Raw genomic sequence first — 20221 nt, forward strand, 5'->3', positions numbered from 1 at the left:
AATGTGCTTTAACATTAGATGAACTCTCTTAGCATTAACTCTCTAGGCATAGAATTTATTCTCTTTCCATCAACTTCAAAAGGGTGGGGCTTTTATAAAGTCCTGTTGGGAGTTAAAATCAAACTCCCTTTTTTACAGTGTATAAATCGACATATTTGATAGTTTAATTTTTAAGTAGTATAAACGTTAATATGTCAGGCATGTTTCATACTATGGGTTGAAATTTGGGCTTGAAGATATAACGATGAAATTTTCAGTGGAATAAACTCGTAAAGGCTGACGATAATCGTCTGCTTTGTAAAAAAAGTGTTGGAATAAACAAAACTCATTATCGGTAGTATAAAGATAACACCATGATAGATGCATATTAAAAAAGTTTTTATGTGTAAAGACTTAAAATTAATGTTTCAAGGAGAATCACTAATTTATTCAAGTCACTAATCCAAGTAGAGAAAGACATATGAAATAAGAGAAAATTGAGGTTTCAGATAAAATAAAACGAGACAAAAATTTTTTTCTAAGAAGAAAAACTGTGAGAGTAAGAAGTAGGTAATATAAGAATCATTGAATCAGACTCAGATTTCATGTAGATAAAGTTTACTTATCAGCATTTAATACTTTTAAATGAAATTAGTGTCATTTTAGTCAAAGATAGTTTGACATTTAAGTAATAATGAGAAAAGTGGATAAAAAATGCTAAGCTGATCTTTCAAGTGGAGTAAGAGTCGTTTAGTCAGACAGATCGCATTTTTTTATTAAGTATTTAATGTTATTTTCTATTAACAATTTCATTAACGGTGCCAATTCAATACGACAAACGGTAAATATTTTACATTATTGAGGAATGTTTTTCCCGAATTACGTAGCAATATATATGCGCTTATTTAATTTATTTCGCTGTATACCCTCTGAGCTGACAAATCAATGAAATTCGCCTATCCAGATTTAGATAGCAATTAGCAACAACACCACTTGTTCAGCTTCATGTTTATCATTGCTGACATTTCGAAATTTTCGTCACAAATTAACAATCTGACTCTCTAAATCGGGGTAATTAACAAACAGGAGGATTTTCATTTATCATCCACGATGATTTTAATTATGATTATTATTTTTATTATTGACGGCAATTATTTTGGTACTTTTTTATTTTTAGTCACGAAACATTTATTCGCTAATAAGTATTTAAAAAATGATTTTCTTCTCAGAAATATAAATTTAATTTCTCATTAAAACTTTTAATTGTATTAAATTGGGAAACTGTAAAAAGTTTCATCATATTTTGATAATTTTAATTATCATACAGAAAGTAAATTGTTACTACAATAATTATAATAGTAATTAACTGTCGCGATAATTATTTATTTTATTATTGTAATTTTTTTTATAAAGCAATCTTCGTAAATCAGACAATTCTTTGGAACTAAAAAGCGCGGAAAATAATTACAAGAGAATAATTGTATTTTCTGCTCTTTTTTTAAATTAGAAGTTTACTTGCGAATGGAGAAAAGTTGAACAATTTAATTCTGAACAAACTATTTCTGCTGTCTCTAGAGTCGAACCAGTGAACTCACTTGGAGAAGAAAGTTATACCTTTTCTAAACTTTTCTATTGGGTTCGTTAGAAAAATAAATTTCACTTTGATACATCCGGGAATGCAGTGTCCATTTGGATATATTGAAGATTTTTTTCTTCGATCAAAGATTTGCACCTAACTTAAATGTACGTAACTGAAGAGTCATTTTAGTACGAATTGTCCCGAAATGACGAGCGCTGGAGTATGATTTCAGTGCCGTTTATGTACTGATGTACTAACAATTTGGAAAATCAAATTATAATGAAGTAAATTACATATTCTAATCTAATGAGTAGATAATAAGTTAAATATGAAATAAATAAAAGTTTATATATATTAATTAAATTTTATAAAACTTAGTCTCATTTTGATATGCAGCAAAAATAAGTCAATGCTAAACGACATAGACAGTGGCGCCACCAACCTGACTCATTTTTGCTGCATATCAAACTGAGTAGCATACGCTATCATTTTGAGTTCAGGTTTTTTCTGTGTATGTATGTAATAAATAATAAGTTACAGTGGCACTGAAAGTGCTTATAAACGGCCCTGAAAAGCTAATAGTACGGATGACTTTTACAATTCGTCAGTTTCAGACAAAACGATTTAGGAAATTCGCCACTTACGGCGTTCGACTATATGTATATATATTTTTTATTTCTTATTCTTACACATTGATATTAAAGTAACAAAATTTTGAAATACATGATGGAATGAAAGTATTTGCTCATGAAAATTTCAAATCAAATCGGTTTAAAGGAAAGCCTCATAAAAATGCAGTGTTCCTCGTCGGAAATCACAAGAATTTATGATTCAAACCAGGAAGAACATATTCATGAAATAGTACCACTGATTCATAGCAAATTCTGAAGAAATTTCCAACATTGAAGGAACACATTATTTTCAATGAAAAACTTATTTATAAATATATATTTATTTACAAAACTGCTGATTAATTTATTTTATTTAAAATTTATTTAAATTTATTTAAGCTTTAAATATTTTTTGAGTTCTTTTATTAAGGTACTATCAAATTTGAAGCACTATACTGAATTACAGAATTCAATCAATATTGAAACAAGTGAAATTGATTATCAATTGTATTCTATTCAATAAGCAAATATGATGGCAGTTATAATACGATTGACATTATTGTCTTCTCTTTTCTATTCAGCTTCTCACAGAATTCTTGTGCATTTTTGTTTTTTTATTTATAAATGTACGCTAATTGGTTTATATTTTCTCTTATATTCTGAATATAAATACCTTATTATGGGCTGATTTTCAGGGTATATACTTAAGCTTTTTGAATAAGCTGCATATACTTGCTATCCAATCAACAACTTTACGCTGATTCAAATTTATAGAGTAAAATAAAAATCGTATTATGTCTAACAAAATAGTCGCATTCAATAAAAAAAAAAATTCTTTTGCTTTTCATTGTGATTCCAGTTTTATTGAAGTAGAATTACTTTCGTAAGCTATAAATACAATGTAGTCGTCAGTGACTGACTTCTTTACTTATAATAATTAAAAATAGTTCATAGAAAAAAGTTGTGTAGAAACTAATTAAAATTAGTTAAAATTTTCACTAATTCAAGAACTTTGAATACTGTAAAAAGAAAGTTTTATTTTAAGGCCAAAAAGAGGTCTTATTTTAAGGGGCAACATTTTTAAGACAGCCCTTGCTGAATCTAAGCAATGAATTTACATGCAATTTGAATTAAAATACATTATGGCTAGTACTGCTGAATTTAATACTCATCTTAAAATAAGATTTATTTTTTACAGTGAAGAGTTGAACAGTGTATATATATATATATATATATATAATTATTATTATTATTCATTATAGGTGGGTCTAGTAGTGCCGTATAAGAGTTTTGGCGTCCGTGATTATTCCAAAGCAGTAACAAAAGCTACCAGCATGCTACAGAAGAGCACTAGAGGTCCAAAACTCGAACTGTTTCAACGTTACGGCATTCATGTAAAGGTCACCATGCTGGAATTAACCCCGAGTCCCACGAGTGAGTTTGCATCTCATTTTATTATAAATTCGAAAATCTTGCCCGCTATTCGTCTAGATATTAAATTACCTCGTGTGTAGATATATCCTTATGGGGAAACAGATTTTACTGTTTTAAATAATGGAAATAATTAAATTAAATATTTATCGAAACTAATAAACAATTTGTTTTCTACAACTTCTCCTCTACAATATGGTATCAAAAGATATGTTCTCTTAATATTCTTCATTCAAGAATTGTGAGGAAAAGGTTGAAGAAAAATAATAACGTTTAAAATGCAATATATTTTTATTATACTTGTAAAAAGTGTATATGCTGAAGACAAGGATTAATTCATTATCGAACTTGGATTTACCCATGAAGCTTTTAATTCAGCCTATTAGTCTGCATTATTCTTCACGGATCAATGTTTCCCCTCTCACTTATAATTTCATGGCCACTGACGTGATCGTGTCTACTTCATTCCACAGATATTTTTAATTTTACACTTTTCTTCATTTCATTCCTTCCTTTTCACACTGTAAACGTTTTTCAAGAACTAATTTAAATTTGGACCAATATCCAAACTTATTTTATTTAAACGATAATTTCTGTAAAACAGTATAGTAAGATTAATGTTTTCTGTAATTAAAAAGAAAATTGAATAGACGATTAATTTTCTTTTTCTAAAATAAGGCAAAATCGATAAAAAAAATATATATATATGAGCAATATATAAGAAAATCGTAATAAATTATATAATGGTTGATGTCATAAAATGGTCAAGCCATCGGTTTTTCTTCTTTATTTACGCTCGAGTTATAAACTTTGCAGTTGTTTTTGCAACACATGACATCTTCAGGTATTGGAAAAATGTTGTCGCTTTATAAAACTACTGTCTGGCGCCTTAAATGAATTTTCCACTGAGTGTAAGTAGTTTCATAAAATGCTAGTCTTACATTCTTGCTAAGTGCCTATGTAAAATGTAAATTTCACCTCTTAAGCAACAAACGCAACTTCGTTTCACAACTGAAAAATATCAACATAAAACGAAAATTTTCAGGATCCCAAGACATTGAGTCTTTAATAATAAAAAAGCAACTATAAAATTCATGAATACGGGAAAAAATTGCATTACCTAGAAAAAAAGTATAATAGCAATAAAAAAGATTTTATTTTTTATATTTAAATTTGTAATCGAATGGAATTTAAATTTGATTAACCGTTATTAACATTTTTTCTAATTCTTAATTTTTATCCTATTAAGAGTTCATATAATAATTTTTCATAACGCGGTGCAAAAAAGAGGCACTTTTTTAGCACGCCGTGCTAAAAAGAGCGTTTTTTTGCACCTTGTCATGAAAAGTATCGTTCGTAACTTGTATTAATATTTGCAGATTTTTGAATAAGTGTTTTTTTTGGGACAAGCTGTAGGCAAAGCTTCGCTTCGCCTACAGCTTGTCCCAAAAAAAACACTTTTTCAAAAATCTGCAAATATTCACACTCGTTACGAAATATACTATATTATTCTATTAAAATAATTATTTAGTACTAAAATAGATTTAAACGTCGATTTAAGATTGTTTTGATTAGTTAGTTTGTAAGTATATTTTTATATTAAACATCGACGTATAAAAAATTAGAAAAAGTTTTATAAAATGTTTTACCATTTCATTTGAATTCAGACGATTTTTAAAATGAATCGTGTGGTTGTATAGAGAAAATTTAATATTGCGGTCTGTTTCAACCGATTGATAGCAGTTGACAGTTAGCTGCTATAGTAAACCGATTTTTGAATTCTATTCAAATAATTCTATTTTTTTTTATCATTTGTAGGATAGATTTGTTATTTTTACAAAATGCCAAAAATGCCTTTCACGCTTGAATTGCTGCTAAACAATAGATTGTCGAAAATTTTTAAATGTTTATCAGCAACTTCAAGCATAAGTTATTTTCGAATTAAATAGTACAAGTAGAGAATTATTAAGTAATAAAAAAATATACAATTTAAACTGAAATTGATTCCAAAATTAAAATAAAAAAGTGTTTTTAAATAAAAAAAACAAATGATTCAGAGAAGAAGGAAATTAACTTTTTTATTGGAAAAAGTTTTTATCGTTTAAATGGAAATTGATAGGCATCCTTCTCGGTTAAGCGAATCTTTCAAAAAAGAGAGGTTGAAGTTAAAAAATAAATCTTCTTATATTTCACGTAGATGATTCCTTCAAGAAGAAGAATTGGGGAATTTAAGTAAATCATCACATAAAATGAATATTCTTTTTGCCCATTAGCAAGTCAAAATTTTTGTGACCTCCATGAAGTTGACGTCGACGCTCAGCGTCGAAAATTATTTTTCATGGGATTAAAAATATCAAAATATTTTTTAAACAGGTTTAGGTCCACACAATGCCTTAAGAAGTATTTTTCAAGTTATTATTTGAAATAAAAAATTTAAACTAAAATATTTTAAAAAATGTTTATTTTGTAGAAAACCATTTTCGGCGCTGAGCGTCGAAGCCAACTTCAGGGAGGTTATTTGTGACTTACTATGGTTGCTATGGTAACGGTTGACATGGAAACAATACGAGTGTACGAAGGACAAACGGACAGAAAGATTGATAACGGACGGATGGACGGACGGACGATTGCTATCGTATCTGTTTCCATGGCAACCATACGAGTGTACGACGAACGGACGGACGCCAATGCGAAACTATAAGGCTTTTGGCCATGGGTCACGAAACCCTAAAAATGACAATTTTTACTGTTTTTTGTAATTTTAACAGCTTTCAACTGTTAAATCGTCAATTTTTACCCCAAATCCTTCATCAGCGACCGAAAATACATTTAGAATGACTATGGAGAAAATTTTAAATCACTTAATATTTGCACAGGTGCTTGAACAGACAAAAAAATGCATTGTACTTTATATTATTAATAATTATTCACATAAAATATTTCAAAAGTTTAATTCATGATTTCCAATAAGTGCGTATATGTACTTTAAAATATGTGATTTATACTCAAAACCATAGGTTAAATTATATACCCAAAATTAAAAAGAATGATAAAAAAGTTTTTTGTATTTTGATAAGAAAAAGTTGTCAATTTGAAGCTTACAAGCTTCTGCCATCTGGAGTCAAATTCTGGAACATGGTATCTCGTGAACTGAATTTCCAACATTCGATGCTTCCAGCTATTTCTTGGGGTATTCTCGTTCGCCCAAAGAGACTTCACGACTTCATATTGGAATCAGCATGTTATAGATGCTTAAAAGCGGAAACGAGATATGCTATTTCTGATTTTTTTAAACAATACTGTTGTATACTTTATTCACAATTATTTTCAATTCACTTCTTATTTTATGATTATCTCCTCTTCATATATTTTTCCTGTTTTCCATTGTATATAAAATTTCAATCGAACTTAAAAAATTTAAAATATATTTAATTTTTCTGAAAAATATTTATATATGTAAAAAAAATTTTTTTTAATTTATTTTTAGTCATTCTACTTATATTATATTGTATTCAAAGAGACTAAATTTAGGAAACCATATTTTATAGATGTAAAATAAAGAAAAATAAATGAAGCAAATTATTAAAAGATTTTGGAATTTAAAAATGCCCTAAAAAATTTGGTAAAAAAGTTTATGTGCATTTTTCCGATAATTTATGTATAACTCTCAAAAGTGAATGAAATTAAATTAGTTTTATTAATTGATAATAATAGATTAAATTTTTGTTAAATGTTATTTAATTATAAATAATAAATTGTAATAATATAAATTCCAATGGAAAATTATACTTGTAAATTCATACTTTTCTAAATTTAAAAAGTGGGGAATTTCTATCTAAATTAAGGCTTTTTTTAGACGATCCTAAAATAGAGGAAATTTAGCGGTTGAGCTAAAGTCCAACCCTTATTTATCGCTTTTTTTGCCTCGTATAAAGGTTTCACAGTAGTGAGATAGTGCGCGAAAAAAAATTCTTGTCCCTAATTCGGAAAAAAGTCACACGTGAAAGTAACAAGTTTCATCGAAACCCTCTCATCCCACGACAAAACTTTTTACGACGCGACACTTTCAACTAGCATGAAAGTTCATCATTAAATTACAATTTTAAACCTATTTTCACTTTTCCCTCATTCACGTCTGTTAACTAATATCAATTTTTTTTTCTTTTTGATTTTTCAAGCTCAACTTTTTTTACACATATTTTAATTTTTGTTATTATTTTTCTAAAAAATTCCTTTTTTCTGTATTTAAAAAGTTAAAATTTACTAATAAAAATAAACAATTGAAATTGAAATTTTAAACCCAAAAATTAAAATTGGTAATATTTACGAAAGCAATAAATAATAATTTTTAATAGATTTAATTACTTTTAAGAATAAATTTTTTAAACAATTTTGAATAGAAAATTTATTACCTTTATTCGTTAAATGATACTAGTTTTGTGATGAAATATATATGTTCTTGACAGTATGTCAGTGAGAGTAAAAATGGTATGGGGGGTAGTGGGGTTATAGTTTGTCAATAAATATTTTATACATATCTTACTTTTATACAAGCTTTTAAACCAATGGGAAAATACGTCAGAATATGAATGTTAGAACGAAGACTATATATTCAATTTGCAATTAATTAATTATTATTGATTATAAACAGAGGCAAACATAAATGTTGTATATTTTATCAAAAACATAAGACATATATTCGCCATAGTAAAATATGCATATTAGAATAAATCTTTGTGGGCAAAATTAAAGAAAAGTTAAGTTTTACAGTGTAGCAATAATAATAATAATAATAATAAAAATAATTTCGATAACTTGGATGAAAGTTTTGCAAGTTTCGAAATTCTATACTTTACTTGTATGACGAAGTGTCTAAATCTTTTTGAAAGTAGCGTTAGTTTCTCAAACAAGTAAAATAAGTTTTGTTCGTGTCATAGTTACGACGACGCTCCACCCCCTGAAACATTTTCAAAAAGAAAACTTTGAATTTACTTTTGGAGTTAAGTATGAACTTAACTTTAGTGAGTGAGCTTCAATTTTGATTGAGGTCTCTGCGGCCATCGATTAATCGTCTTTTTCCAATTCACTTTTTCATTATTTCACTTTCCTCTCATTCTTATAACTTTTTTTTATTATTTTTCCCAACCACTAACGGTCTTTTTATATTTCCCTTTCTACAGTTAAGTCTTACAATGATTTTTTTTTGTTTTTGTAAAATTCTTTTAACGTCTTGAAAGAAATTGAGAAATGGATATTCTTGAACTCCTCTCTTATTTATATTATTCAGCTATTATCTAGAATTTTAGAACTGTACAAGTACTGCCAGTTATTGGCGCAATACTGGTGCCAGTGGTGAACTTTGTCAAGTTTTAGTATTTCAAATTTTAATTAAATGTTACTTTGTAATATTCAGTGTGGAAATTTTTTTTGGAATACATAAATTTATTTATGAAGGTTTTTTTTGTGCAAAACTTATATACATACATCTAACGGAGACTAAATTTATTTCTCGAACCTTTCAAGTTATTCTTCATTTCTTTTGTTTTTTCAAAGAACATATAAAAATTTGTAGCAATCACTTTACTTTATGACGTGAGCTTTTGATCGTTTATCAAAGGAATATACCAAATGATAAAAGACCACTCTGTTCGCACTCTTCTCATCAAATTAGACATCCCCTGAGGTTCGTTGATGTTCCCGAGGAAAGTAATTCGAGATGTCTTCTATAATAAGAGACGTTATACAAAAACCGCCTTTAATCTCAACTACTTGACCCACAAATTTTCAAGTTTCTCGCAACATTATATATATATATATATTGTATATAATAGATTATAAATCGATTAATGATAATTTATACATAATTATTAAACAATTAATTTTTAAAAGCCTTTCTCCTCTTGCTTTCATTGAAACGATTGAGGTTTTATAATAATTTTCTCTAGACAGTTATTACAATATTTTTCTGCGGAGGAAATATGTTTCCGTTCAACATTTCCATTTTTACTTTAGTTTTTTCAATTATATTCCGATCAAATATTTTAACAAGTGTGTCAGTTATTTTTGCAAGAATCTCAATTAATTGAAGTTTTACTAAATGTAATATAAAATAAATAAATAAAATGATTTTATCACTCGGTCGATTGGTAAAAACCTTTTTACTGTACTTTTTTTTTTTTTTAAATTATATATGTAAAATTTTAATTATTTGTTAATAAAAATCTTGTAGTTTCTGAAGAGGGCAGCGGTGCTGCTGAAACGTAAAAAGAAATAGTTTTGTTTTCTTTTGTTCGCCTTGACTCGGAGTGATCGTTATCTTCATGTAATATAAAATAGTTACGAGTTTGCATTTTTTCAAAATAGTTTTGTTGATTTAGAAAAATATTTTTGATTGGAAGTTTTAATAGAAAAAATAAATTTTTTTTTCTATTTACGCATGTCTATTTAGAAGCAGAATTCTTTAGAATTTTGTTCATTTTTTTATGAAATTTATTTTTTTGAAAATTTGTTAAATTAAACGGAGCGGTTACGATTTTAGATTGCAACTCATATTGCACCTTGATTTCCATTTGTGTAGTTCGTTTTGTAAAGCTTGTCTCAACTGTCCTTTCATCTGATTCGAGTTCCCATTGTCTATCCTGAAACGGATTTTTTATTTTTTGACAGTAATAAGAACGTCATTTTAAGTTAATATAAATCCAATACTCTTTTTACTGTAAATGAAATTGTGCTTTAATTAATTAGAAAATTTTACTAAATAAATAATATATTTTACAGTTTAAATAACAATTTTAAAAAATGATTTACTATGAAAACAATAACAAGAAAATTGAATTAGTTATTCATGAAAAATGTAAAACTTTTGTGATATAATTCATAATTTCTTTTGTGTTTTAAATTAAAATTTAATAAATTCAAACTGGAAAATTCAATTCATCCAGAGCTCATGATAGTTCGCCTTTTCGATTAAACTGTGTAAAAATTAGTAAAAATTAGTCGCACTTTCTCGATAAAAAAACACTCCTTCTAATTTTGAGGTCACTGCATAAGTCTGTGAAAGTGGGGGACTAGTAACAGATGCAAAAGCACGTTTTCACTGCGCGCCGGGAATAAGATTACACGCCCTTTCGAGGGTTGTGTGAGATTTGCGTGTATACCTGCGGAATAGAAAAAATAAGCTAGAAAAAGGAGGAATAATATGTATAAAGAAAAAGTGCTGAAATGTAAAGTGCAGGCGAAAAAAGAAGAACGCGATCACAATTTTATTTCTCTCAGTGTGTGTTCCATTAAAGTAATAATTTCCCATTCCCTTTCGTCATTTCCTTCTTTTTAGGAGGATAAAAAAAGATTCTACTAAAGCTTACAAGTATCATGCCATTATAACATTCTTGAGTGGTGATTCTCAATAAATCTTCAATGCCAATACACACCAGGTCTATCAATATGGATTCAAACTCGTGAATTCATTTTTTAAATCTCTTATATGTTCCACTTCTTTAAATTTTCATTTTCTTTTTAATTCATTCTATGAATGTTTTATTTGAATTTCAAAATCAAAAACCAAAAATAGTTGCAAAGTGTTTTTCAAAAAAGAAATTTCATTTCAGTTCAATTTCCATAAATAAATAAGTATAATTCTTTATTTCTATTTTATATTTGTATGCAAAATCTTATCTTTTTATTTATTTATTATTTACATTTATTTCTTATTTTACAATGGCTGCTTATTTTTTCGTAAAAAAAATAAAAAGTTAATCGAACAATATATTTTTTAAACAATGTGGTGAAAAAGTGTTTGCATTAAATGGAAATTCATTTTATCCTTTTTTGCAATAATAATAAAAATAAGAATAATCGTAATAATAACATTTACAGTTGTCTTGGATGGTAAAAGGGACAATTTTGAGACCATCTGTACGGAAATATCCAATAAAACCTTCACTTTAGTAAATGACACGATTTAACTTATTGAGAGTCGTTAGACACAGTTGATCAGTTTCATTAGATCGGCATATGGAGCGAGATAATTGGAATTTTCAATTACATTATCGTTTTAATAAAATTGAATTATTATTTAATATTTTTTCTACACGAAAATTTTTTTTGAAACTGTAGGTGATATTCGTTGAAAATACTTTGCATTGCGAAAAAATTTTGTTCAGGAAAAATTTCTCTGATTTTCCCAGAGGTGCAATAGCATGAAAGGATATTACAGGAAATAAAGAAAATAAGTTACGGATAGTCAAATCAATCGATTGATTCCAAACAAGTGGAATGTTAATCAGAGTATTCCCATTGGAAACCTCCATAAAGTTTATTTCTAAAAACTTTTTTTTACAAAATAAAATGATTTTCGAACATTTATTTTTAATATTTTTGTTATGAGTTAAATGATTGAAATTATTTATTCAAATAATTCAAATTCAAATAGAAAATTTTAAATTAATATAAAACAAAATTTAATTAAATTTGAAAATTTACAACACACACACATATATATAAAAGTTTTCTCTGGTATTTAAATAAGTCCACTTTGTTAATTGAACACTAAACTTTCAATTAAATATAATGAAAGTATTGAAATTTTATAATCTCTTGAGAAACATAATATGCAAATGCCCGAAAAGGTCACAGAAAGTAATGATAGTAGAAATATGGGAGGTTATAATAATATATTTATATGTATGATGTGTTCATTTAGAATATCTTTTGGTGAGAAAATATCTGAAAATTTTAGTCTTGTTTCTTCATATTTCACATTTCTATAATTATTTTTTTAAAAAGTGTAAAAATTTTTGTATAAAAAAATCGGAATTGTACGTACAATAATATTAAATAAAACAACAAGGAATATATAAAATAGAAAGAAATGTCAAAATATATATCAAAGACTAAATTAAAAAATTGAGAGTAATATAAAAAAGGGAAAGAAATACAATCAGAGATAATAAAATAAAAATCATAAGTTTTTTATTTAAGGAAATTGAAAGCAACAGCAAATACCATGTTTTGCACAAGAAAAAAATTATCATTTCCCTTATTTTCTATGGTCCTAAAAGTTAACTGTATTTAAAAGAGTTAAAAGATTACAGTTATTTTCCTAATTTAGTTTTGTTGGAGTTTAATAGTAAAAATTCTATTAAAACGAATTTCAAGTGTTTCATTAAAATTGTTTTCATTAACATGTTCTTATCGAAGTTAATTATCACATGTTTAATTTAATTTTGTTCTAATTTTTCTCTTTAATCGTAATTACTTTCTCTAATATTTTTAGATCTGAATATTGATTTCAGTTAAAAATTATTATTAGTTAATTTTAATGTATGAAACAGTTTGTTATATATGTATGTGCTAAAATTTCCAAAGAAAGAGTTACATAAATTATAGATGGCTCCTTTATTAAAATATACTACTTAATTGCTATAATTACTTATTAATTTAATATGTATTATTAAATGAGTTATTTGTTTACTAATAGTCCATTAGAAGAAGATTTGTATTGTTTCATAAAGAGATCGTGACCACGAAAGTTAGTTTCATGAAGGGATTACACATTGACTACTCTTGTATTGGGTTTTCATTTACTAGAATCACGTCTGCTCAACCTAATTACAATTTCAACTTCATTTGTAGAAATTTCTATGTATCTATTAAATACTTAAAAAAAATGTGTTTCACGTTATTCTCTTAAAATAAGAATATTTTGCTTAAAAGTAGAAGATTATTTTATTCTAATATTTTAAGAAAAAAAAGTAGCATAAAGATATAAGTTTGGAGTTCATTTAAGAAAAGAGTATATAAACATCCTCTTAAATTGAAAAAAGATTCATTTTATAGGGCATATAAAAGAGAAATTAAAAATATAAATAAATATATTAGGAAGAGGAATTAGTCATTAAATAATGTATTATATAAAATTCACATTTACAACATGGTTAGATGCGAAATAGATAAACTTGTGAGATTGTCTTTTAAAATTGTGATAAAACGGGATTCATTCCTCTGAGAATCATTCGAAAAATATATCTTTTCAAATTGGATTTAACCCCTCCCTCGGTACGAAACTAGTTTATGGATGAGTGTTGTTTCTTGAAATAATATTTGAACTAAGGCCGGAATGTGATTTGTCTGCTGGGATGAAAACAAACAGAGAAAAAATGAAAAATTGCGTTTATGTTTAATTCATACCTACATTGATTAACAATTTACACGCCCCGTGTTTTTCATCAAAAAAATTAATTTTATTCTAATTTGTTTTTGTAACTTCCATATTGGCGATTCAAACAGCTACACTAGCGCCACAGTTGAACTAATTTAGGCGTGACTCGCTCTATAGCACTCCATGTGTTTTAAATTATTTTTTTTTATTTAACGCTTAAAAATAATTTTACAAACGCAATAAAAATATCAGAATAATTAAATAATTTGAAATAAACTGTCAAAACAGAGACTGCTTTAGAGCGAGTCACGCCTAAATTAGTTCAACTGTGGCGCTAGTGTAGCTGTTTGAATCGCCAATGAGAAATTGTTCACTTATTCAAATTGAAATTTTAACCCTGAATATACCCACGTGGAATATAATTCCATAAAAAAATAGTGGAAATTTATATTTTTCTACATATAGAATTTATTTATCACAAGACGCGATAACGCTTATTTACAGTACATATAAAAGAATTCAGGAGAATTTAATTAAATTTGTTGCCAATTTTTCTTATAAAAAAAGGGAATTTCTACTTGGAAAATGTGCCAAGGTTCTCCTATGGGTCACATTCCGACCTTGAACCTCCCCCCCTCTCTCTCTCTCTTTGTCCTTAAAAATGAAAATCAAAAAGTACAATCATCTGGATACACGCATGAAGCGATATAAATGAAATGAAGGTGTCGAGTGCATTGTGTGCGTGGGGCTTTTGAATCAAATTTCGAAAACCACAATCATAGGAAAATGAGATAAATTCTATTCATCCCATGGTCCACATGTTCGTGTCACGTTTCTCATTTTCGTTGAAGCGAGGGAGATATCCTCTATGGTTGTGAAAGCTGACTCTACTGTAGGTCACCATGACGACCTGCCATGCGCACACGCAAATTTTCTTCAACTATATTGAGAATCACCACACTTACTCTCTCTCTCTCCCCCTCAGGGGTGGTTTTTCACGTTGTCATACCCGGGGATCAAACATCTGGGCGGTGTCTGTCTTTCCGCTTGTTTCCGACCCGATTTTAGTGGACTGACTTTTATTTTTTTATTTTTCCTCTCCTTATCCTCTTTGCTCCCCTTCTTAAATTTCCCGAAACAATAGTGACCTTAGACATTGTCTGAAGATTTTTTTTACTCATCTGCGCTTGCACCACCCTCCCAGTTCACCGGCATCAGTCGGCCGTGAATCTCGATCCGTCGCGCGTGGCTCTCGTGTTTTTCTGTTTTTATCTTCTTTTTATATTAAAAAATAATTTTTGGCAAAGTTAGAAAAGTGAAAGTGAAACATTTTTTACCATGAAATGGTAAAAATGGTACATTCCCTGTAATAGAATGACAATTCACTTTTTATTAATTTTGGGAAAAAGTTTATGAATACATCATTTGAAAAAAACACGTGGTCACACTTAAAATACCTATTCGGTTTAAAAAAAAACTTTAAACATTTATTTGAGAAAATATCTTTATTTTTAAACTGCATTGCATTAGAAATTAGAATATGTCTCGTCATAAAATTAATGTTTTTTATCTGCGCAAGAGGAGAAAATTGAATTTCAAAAGAAGATAGCAGTAGGGAATTTATAACTAAAGGAATAAATAAACTGAATTGATTTCAAATCAAGCTAAATGATTAATTTTCAGATGTGTGTTTTATTATCGCTGACGTATATTTATTTTCCATGGAAAATAAATCTATTCTATTTCTATTACTACTGAAATTTTTTCTAATAAGATGTAAAATGGTATTAAGTAAGACTAAAATTTATTTGTACTCTCGTTTGTACTACTAACTTTTGAATACTAAAATAGTACCGATTTTAGGTATTAAAATAGAACCAAAAGGCAAATTTAAGTGGGTATTAAATTAATACCTTTCGTTTTACAGTGAACAGGTATACAGTTTTTAATATTATTTTTGATAAGTTTTATTCCACTTGTAACTCATTCAATTGTTGCCGTTGTTTTATTAATGAATGTGTGATTCTTAATTTTTTGAACCTGTAATTAAAACATTTTTTAATTTCAATTTCAAAATTCGGTTTTCACATTAATATATTAATTAACAACAAACGATAGCAATTTGACACAATTCAACGAAAATGCAGAATGTAATTAGATATCGAGAAAATATTAATTAAATATTTCTTTGAATGTTTTGTGAGTTGAAAGTTATGCAATTAAGATGTCACATAAATTAAAGCCACTAGCAATTCTCCCCCCATGCAAATGGAGTATGTAAAATAATTACTCCGAAATACTGTTAGAAACAATAAATGCTACCTGTATGAGTTTCATATATATTATTTTTAATTTCTAATCATTGTTATTTCTTTTTCTATTCTTTTATGATATTACTTGGTTTATAATTTTTATTTTCGTTTTACAACTTTTTAATATGATTAATACATTTTCATTTCGTTAATGACTATTAATAAAAAAAAATTAAAAATTAATTGAATCTTAAGTTTTAATTATAATTATAATTTCATAAACAGTTCATAATACTAAAAAAAAAAACTCTGCGAAAATGTGAAATGCTCATAACATAAAACTTTAGAGAATAAACATCTCTTTGACATTATTCTGAAACCAGTTCATATCCATATGTTGAAACTTTTCTTTCATTTCACACAGTTTTTACTTTTATAAGCACTCATCGTCTGTTAAACTTGTCACAATTAAAAAAGTTTTTCTCATTTGTATTTCTCGTTTTTCGGATTCTCGTTCAGTGCTTCTCTTGAAAATAATAATTTAATGCAATGATAATTTAATAATTAAAATAATACTAGTAACTATAATACTAATAAAAATATGTCGCTATAGTTATTAATTATTATAAATCTAATTACTACATGGCAAAAGTATTTGTAGGAAAAAATACATTTTTCTTTATTAATTAAAGTGTCAATATAAGTTTCATATTTATATTCTATTAGGTGATCGATAAAAAGTAGAGAGGCATTTACAATACAATATGATATAATTAATTATCCAGCAGTTAATAGAAGGATGAAATAGGTAATAGCCTCGTAACAATTGATTTTCCATTTAAGGTCTTATCGCACACTGGCACCTTTTAAAATCCTCTTTAAGAGTTTATGTTACTTAAAGGGAACCAATATTTACCAAATATAGGTATATATATATAATATTACAAACACGAATTCGATATATGACGGGTTAAATTGACCCCTATATTTACATTGTAGGTTTCTCTATAAAGAAAAAAACCTGTTCTCAAAATGAGTAGCGTACGCTACTCAATGAGCCAGGTTGGTGGCGCTACTGTCTATGTCGTTTAGTATTGGCTCATTTTGAGTTGCGAATTTTTAAAATCAGTATGGATATCTGAATTTCTTGTGTAGCTGAATTGGTTCAGAGCAATCCAACGGAAATGGGGAGATGTGGTGTTCGGATCCCACCATGAGAGAAGGAGAAGATTTGATTTTTCAGAAATTCTTAGAAAATTTAAATATTAAAATATTGTATATAAGTCTCGTAATAGGATATTGTGCAACATAGGCGTATTGCTGTCACTTTTCAATATTTTTATTGACGCAGGTTAATAATGAATTCATTATTGTCTTTGTTTTCAAAATGCGTCAAGTTTATTTAGTTAAAGAGACGACAATTTTTTTTTTTTTTTTTAATGATCTTGATTAAATGTTGTTTTCAAATAGAAAACTTTTTTCTTTTTTTTTTCTTATAGATTATAAAAATGATAGTGATTCGGTTTCTTTTAGATTTCTCAATTAAATTATATTTATGAGTGTAGTATAAAATAAGTTAATGAAATGATAAACAGAATTTATAACTCTATTATATAAAAACTGAAACGTACAGTCGACTTTTTTTCATCAACAGATAAAAATTAATATTCTTCTCTCGTGTTGATCTTTAATTAGTAATTGAAACAAAATGTTATTCGGATTTATTTATAGTTACTATATGTATACTGATTATTATGATTATTTTATCACAATAAAACAGCCGCTGAAAAATAAGCAGCAAATGAATCAAATTATTATTTAGTCGATTACTAATTACTAAATCATAAATAATCGATTGAGTAATTAATAATATATTTAGTTAGAGTGAATACTTTCTTTGCTAACATTTCCAATTGCCAAAAATTCTCGTTAAAAAAAGTAATAATTAATTGGAAAACATTAATATTAAAAGTAATGTCTTATACATCAAGCATAACTCCCTGAAAAGAAAGTACAATCGGAAATGTTGCCAGTAAATGTATTTTTGAATTTCCATTTTTTTTCTCTTTATTATATAAAAAAATTCTTGAAAATAACAAAAGAATATATAAGCAACATATATCTGTTCTATTTTGCAAGTTTTTTCGTGATGGATAAAATTATTTGTTCTTTATTTACTTGCAGTTTTTCATTGACTAATCTCATGCATAATAAACTATTAATATCTTTGGGCTTTAATAATTTTAATGCACTGAACGCATATTTCTAACTTTTTTTTAATCAAATAAGAAATTAATGTTTGTTAATTATTCAATCACAAAATGATGTTACTTAACTAGATTGCTTTTACCTTCTATATTCCACATTGTAGACTTTTTATAGCTCAATAAAGTGTTGGTGGGTTTAATCGATTTTACGTACAATGACGCTAACAATATAAGTTGTCAACTTATGCTTGATAAATTTCTAGCCTGTGTGCGATAAATAAATTTCACTGATTATTATTATTATTATTTTAATATTTATGTTTTAAGTAAAATACATCAACATTTTTTACATTGATTTTAGTAATAAAAGTCATATATACTAAATGATGTTGTTGATGTTTGACCCATACAAAAAAAAGTTGGATAAAGTGCTTTGAGATAAAAATAAGAATCACAGGAATAAAAGAAAAATAATCCACAATCCCATTTTGAATTCTTTCATGAAGAAGAATGTCGATCGATGATACGTCTCTCACGTGTCCGATAGAAATAAACGATATTTTTTTTTACCATAATCATTTCGCGTTTTTTTAACCTTTTATTATGATCTTGCTCTTGCTGGGATTTACTTTACGAGATGACGAAAATATTTTTCGCAGGACACGTTCGCTTTATTCGCAGATATTTTCAGAAAACAAATAATTTCAAGTATTATAAACAATTTTCATTTTTTTCTATTTCAAAACATGAATGACAAGTTTATAATTGTTTTACTTTTTCGATTTTTATATACTTCCGGCTATTTTCAATATCAGTTGGTTATCATTTTCATTCTTTATAGAAGTTTATCTATATAATTAGAAATTTAGAATTCAATTAAAATAAATATATTTTATTATGCATAATATGTTTGAGAATCAATGAATTCAACTCTGATATTGAGAAGTTAAATGCGACTCACACAAGATTAACGATAACGAAGAAATGGAAGAATTTATGATTTTTCAAAATTTCCAATACAGCCATCGATTTATTACCTATACATTCAGCATTGTTCCTCGTGATTATTTTTATCACTATATATATATAGAAAGAGAGTGTTCATAAACCTTTCTTGCACAGTTCGGAAATTTTGACATTTGCAAATTTTTGATTTACCGATCCTGCCATTTTAAAAATTCGGAAACTGATTAATGAACAGTTTTTGAGTTTTAGTTTTTATTTTTTTAATAAAAATTGAAAAAAACCTGTGTTAAGTATAGCGTAACATTAAATGTTTATTAATTAAAATAAAACAAATTGAGAAATGGAATTAAATAAATTAATTTACAGTTTAGTCTGTCCAAAATTAACGACTCTGTTCAGTACATTATACTGTCATAATAGTAATATCTGCTATGGTCTTCTCCATGTAAAGTTTTTTCACCCCAGAGAACATTCGAGAAGATAATAAAATTTAAAGACAAAGTAATTTCTTTAGATGTTTTTCCACAATATATATATATATATACAGAAATCTTGTCTGTTTTTCCGTTTGTATTATGCATTTATTAAGCTTCTTCTGCCTCACTGGAAAAACAGAAAAAATAATTTCTATTTAAGGATTAATGAGGAAATATTTCCAATTGTAGATTAAAAATTTCTGTAAAAATAATGTACATACGGATATAGATATTTTTAGTCACTCACTTATCACAAAGCCTGAATTAAATAAGAACTAATTGTCAGCTCATAAAAAATAAGTACAAATAAGATAAAAAATAGAATTATAAGACGCAATAAGTAGAATATTATTTTTTGTAAAACTAAATTTTTAATTTAAATGCCCAATATTATTACACGGACAGTTTGATTTTATGGTATTTTTTGTAAAACAGACGCATTTATACGTTTCTATGTTCACACAAACATCAATAAACTATTCTGAATATTAATTCCTTTCATTTTTTCAATTGAATTCCATGACAATGGTATGGACTTTCATTGTATCAATCAAACTCAAC

The 20221-nt window shown here is 27.0% G+C and overlaps 1 protein-coding gene across 14 annotated transcripts in view; it reads left to right on the forward strand.

Moving 5' to 3' along the window:
• The window catches only part of LOC127287581 (glutamate receptor ionotropic, NMDA 2B), a 104679-nt gene that overhangs the window by 46355 nt on the left and 38103 nt on the right, over positions 1-20221 (forward strand). For 11 of the 14 annotated variants that reach the window (XM_051314603.1, XM_051314596.1, XM_051314612.1 and 8 more), the window contains one exon: positions 3432-3603. In XM_051314603.1, coding sequence (XP_051170560.1) covers positions 3432-3603 — 172 coding nt within the window. Of the gene's footprint in view, positions 1-3431; positions 3604-14777; positions 15694-20221 lie in introns of those variants that run through there. The other 3 variants (XM_051314680.1, XM_051314651.1, XM_051314656.1) reach the window with 3 other exon arrangements.

The sequence above is a fragment of the Leptopilina boulardi genome, unplaced genomic scaffold (genome assembly GCF_019393585.1).
Source record: "Leptopilina boulardi isolate dan_hultmark-lab unplaced genomic scaffold, ZJU_Lbou_2.1 LbouV2_123, whole genome shotgun sequence".
Lineage (NCBI taxonomy): Eukaryota > Metazoa > Arthropoda > Insecta > Hymenoptera > Figitidae > Leptopilina > Leptopilina boulardi.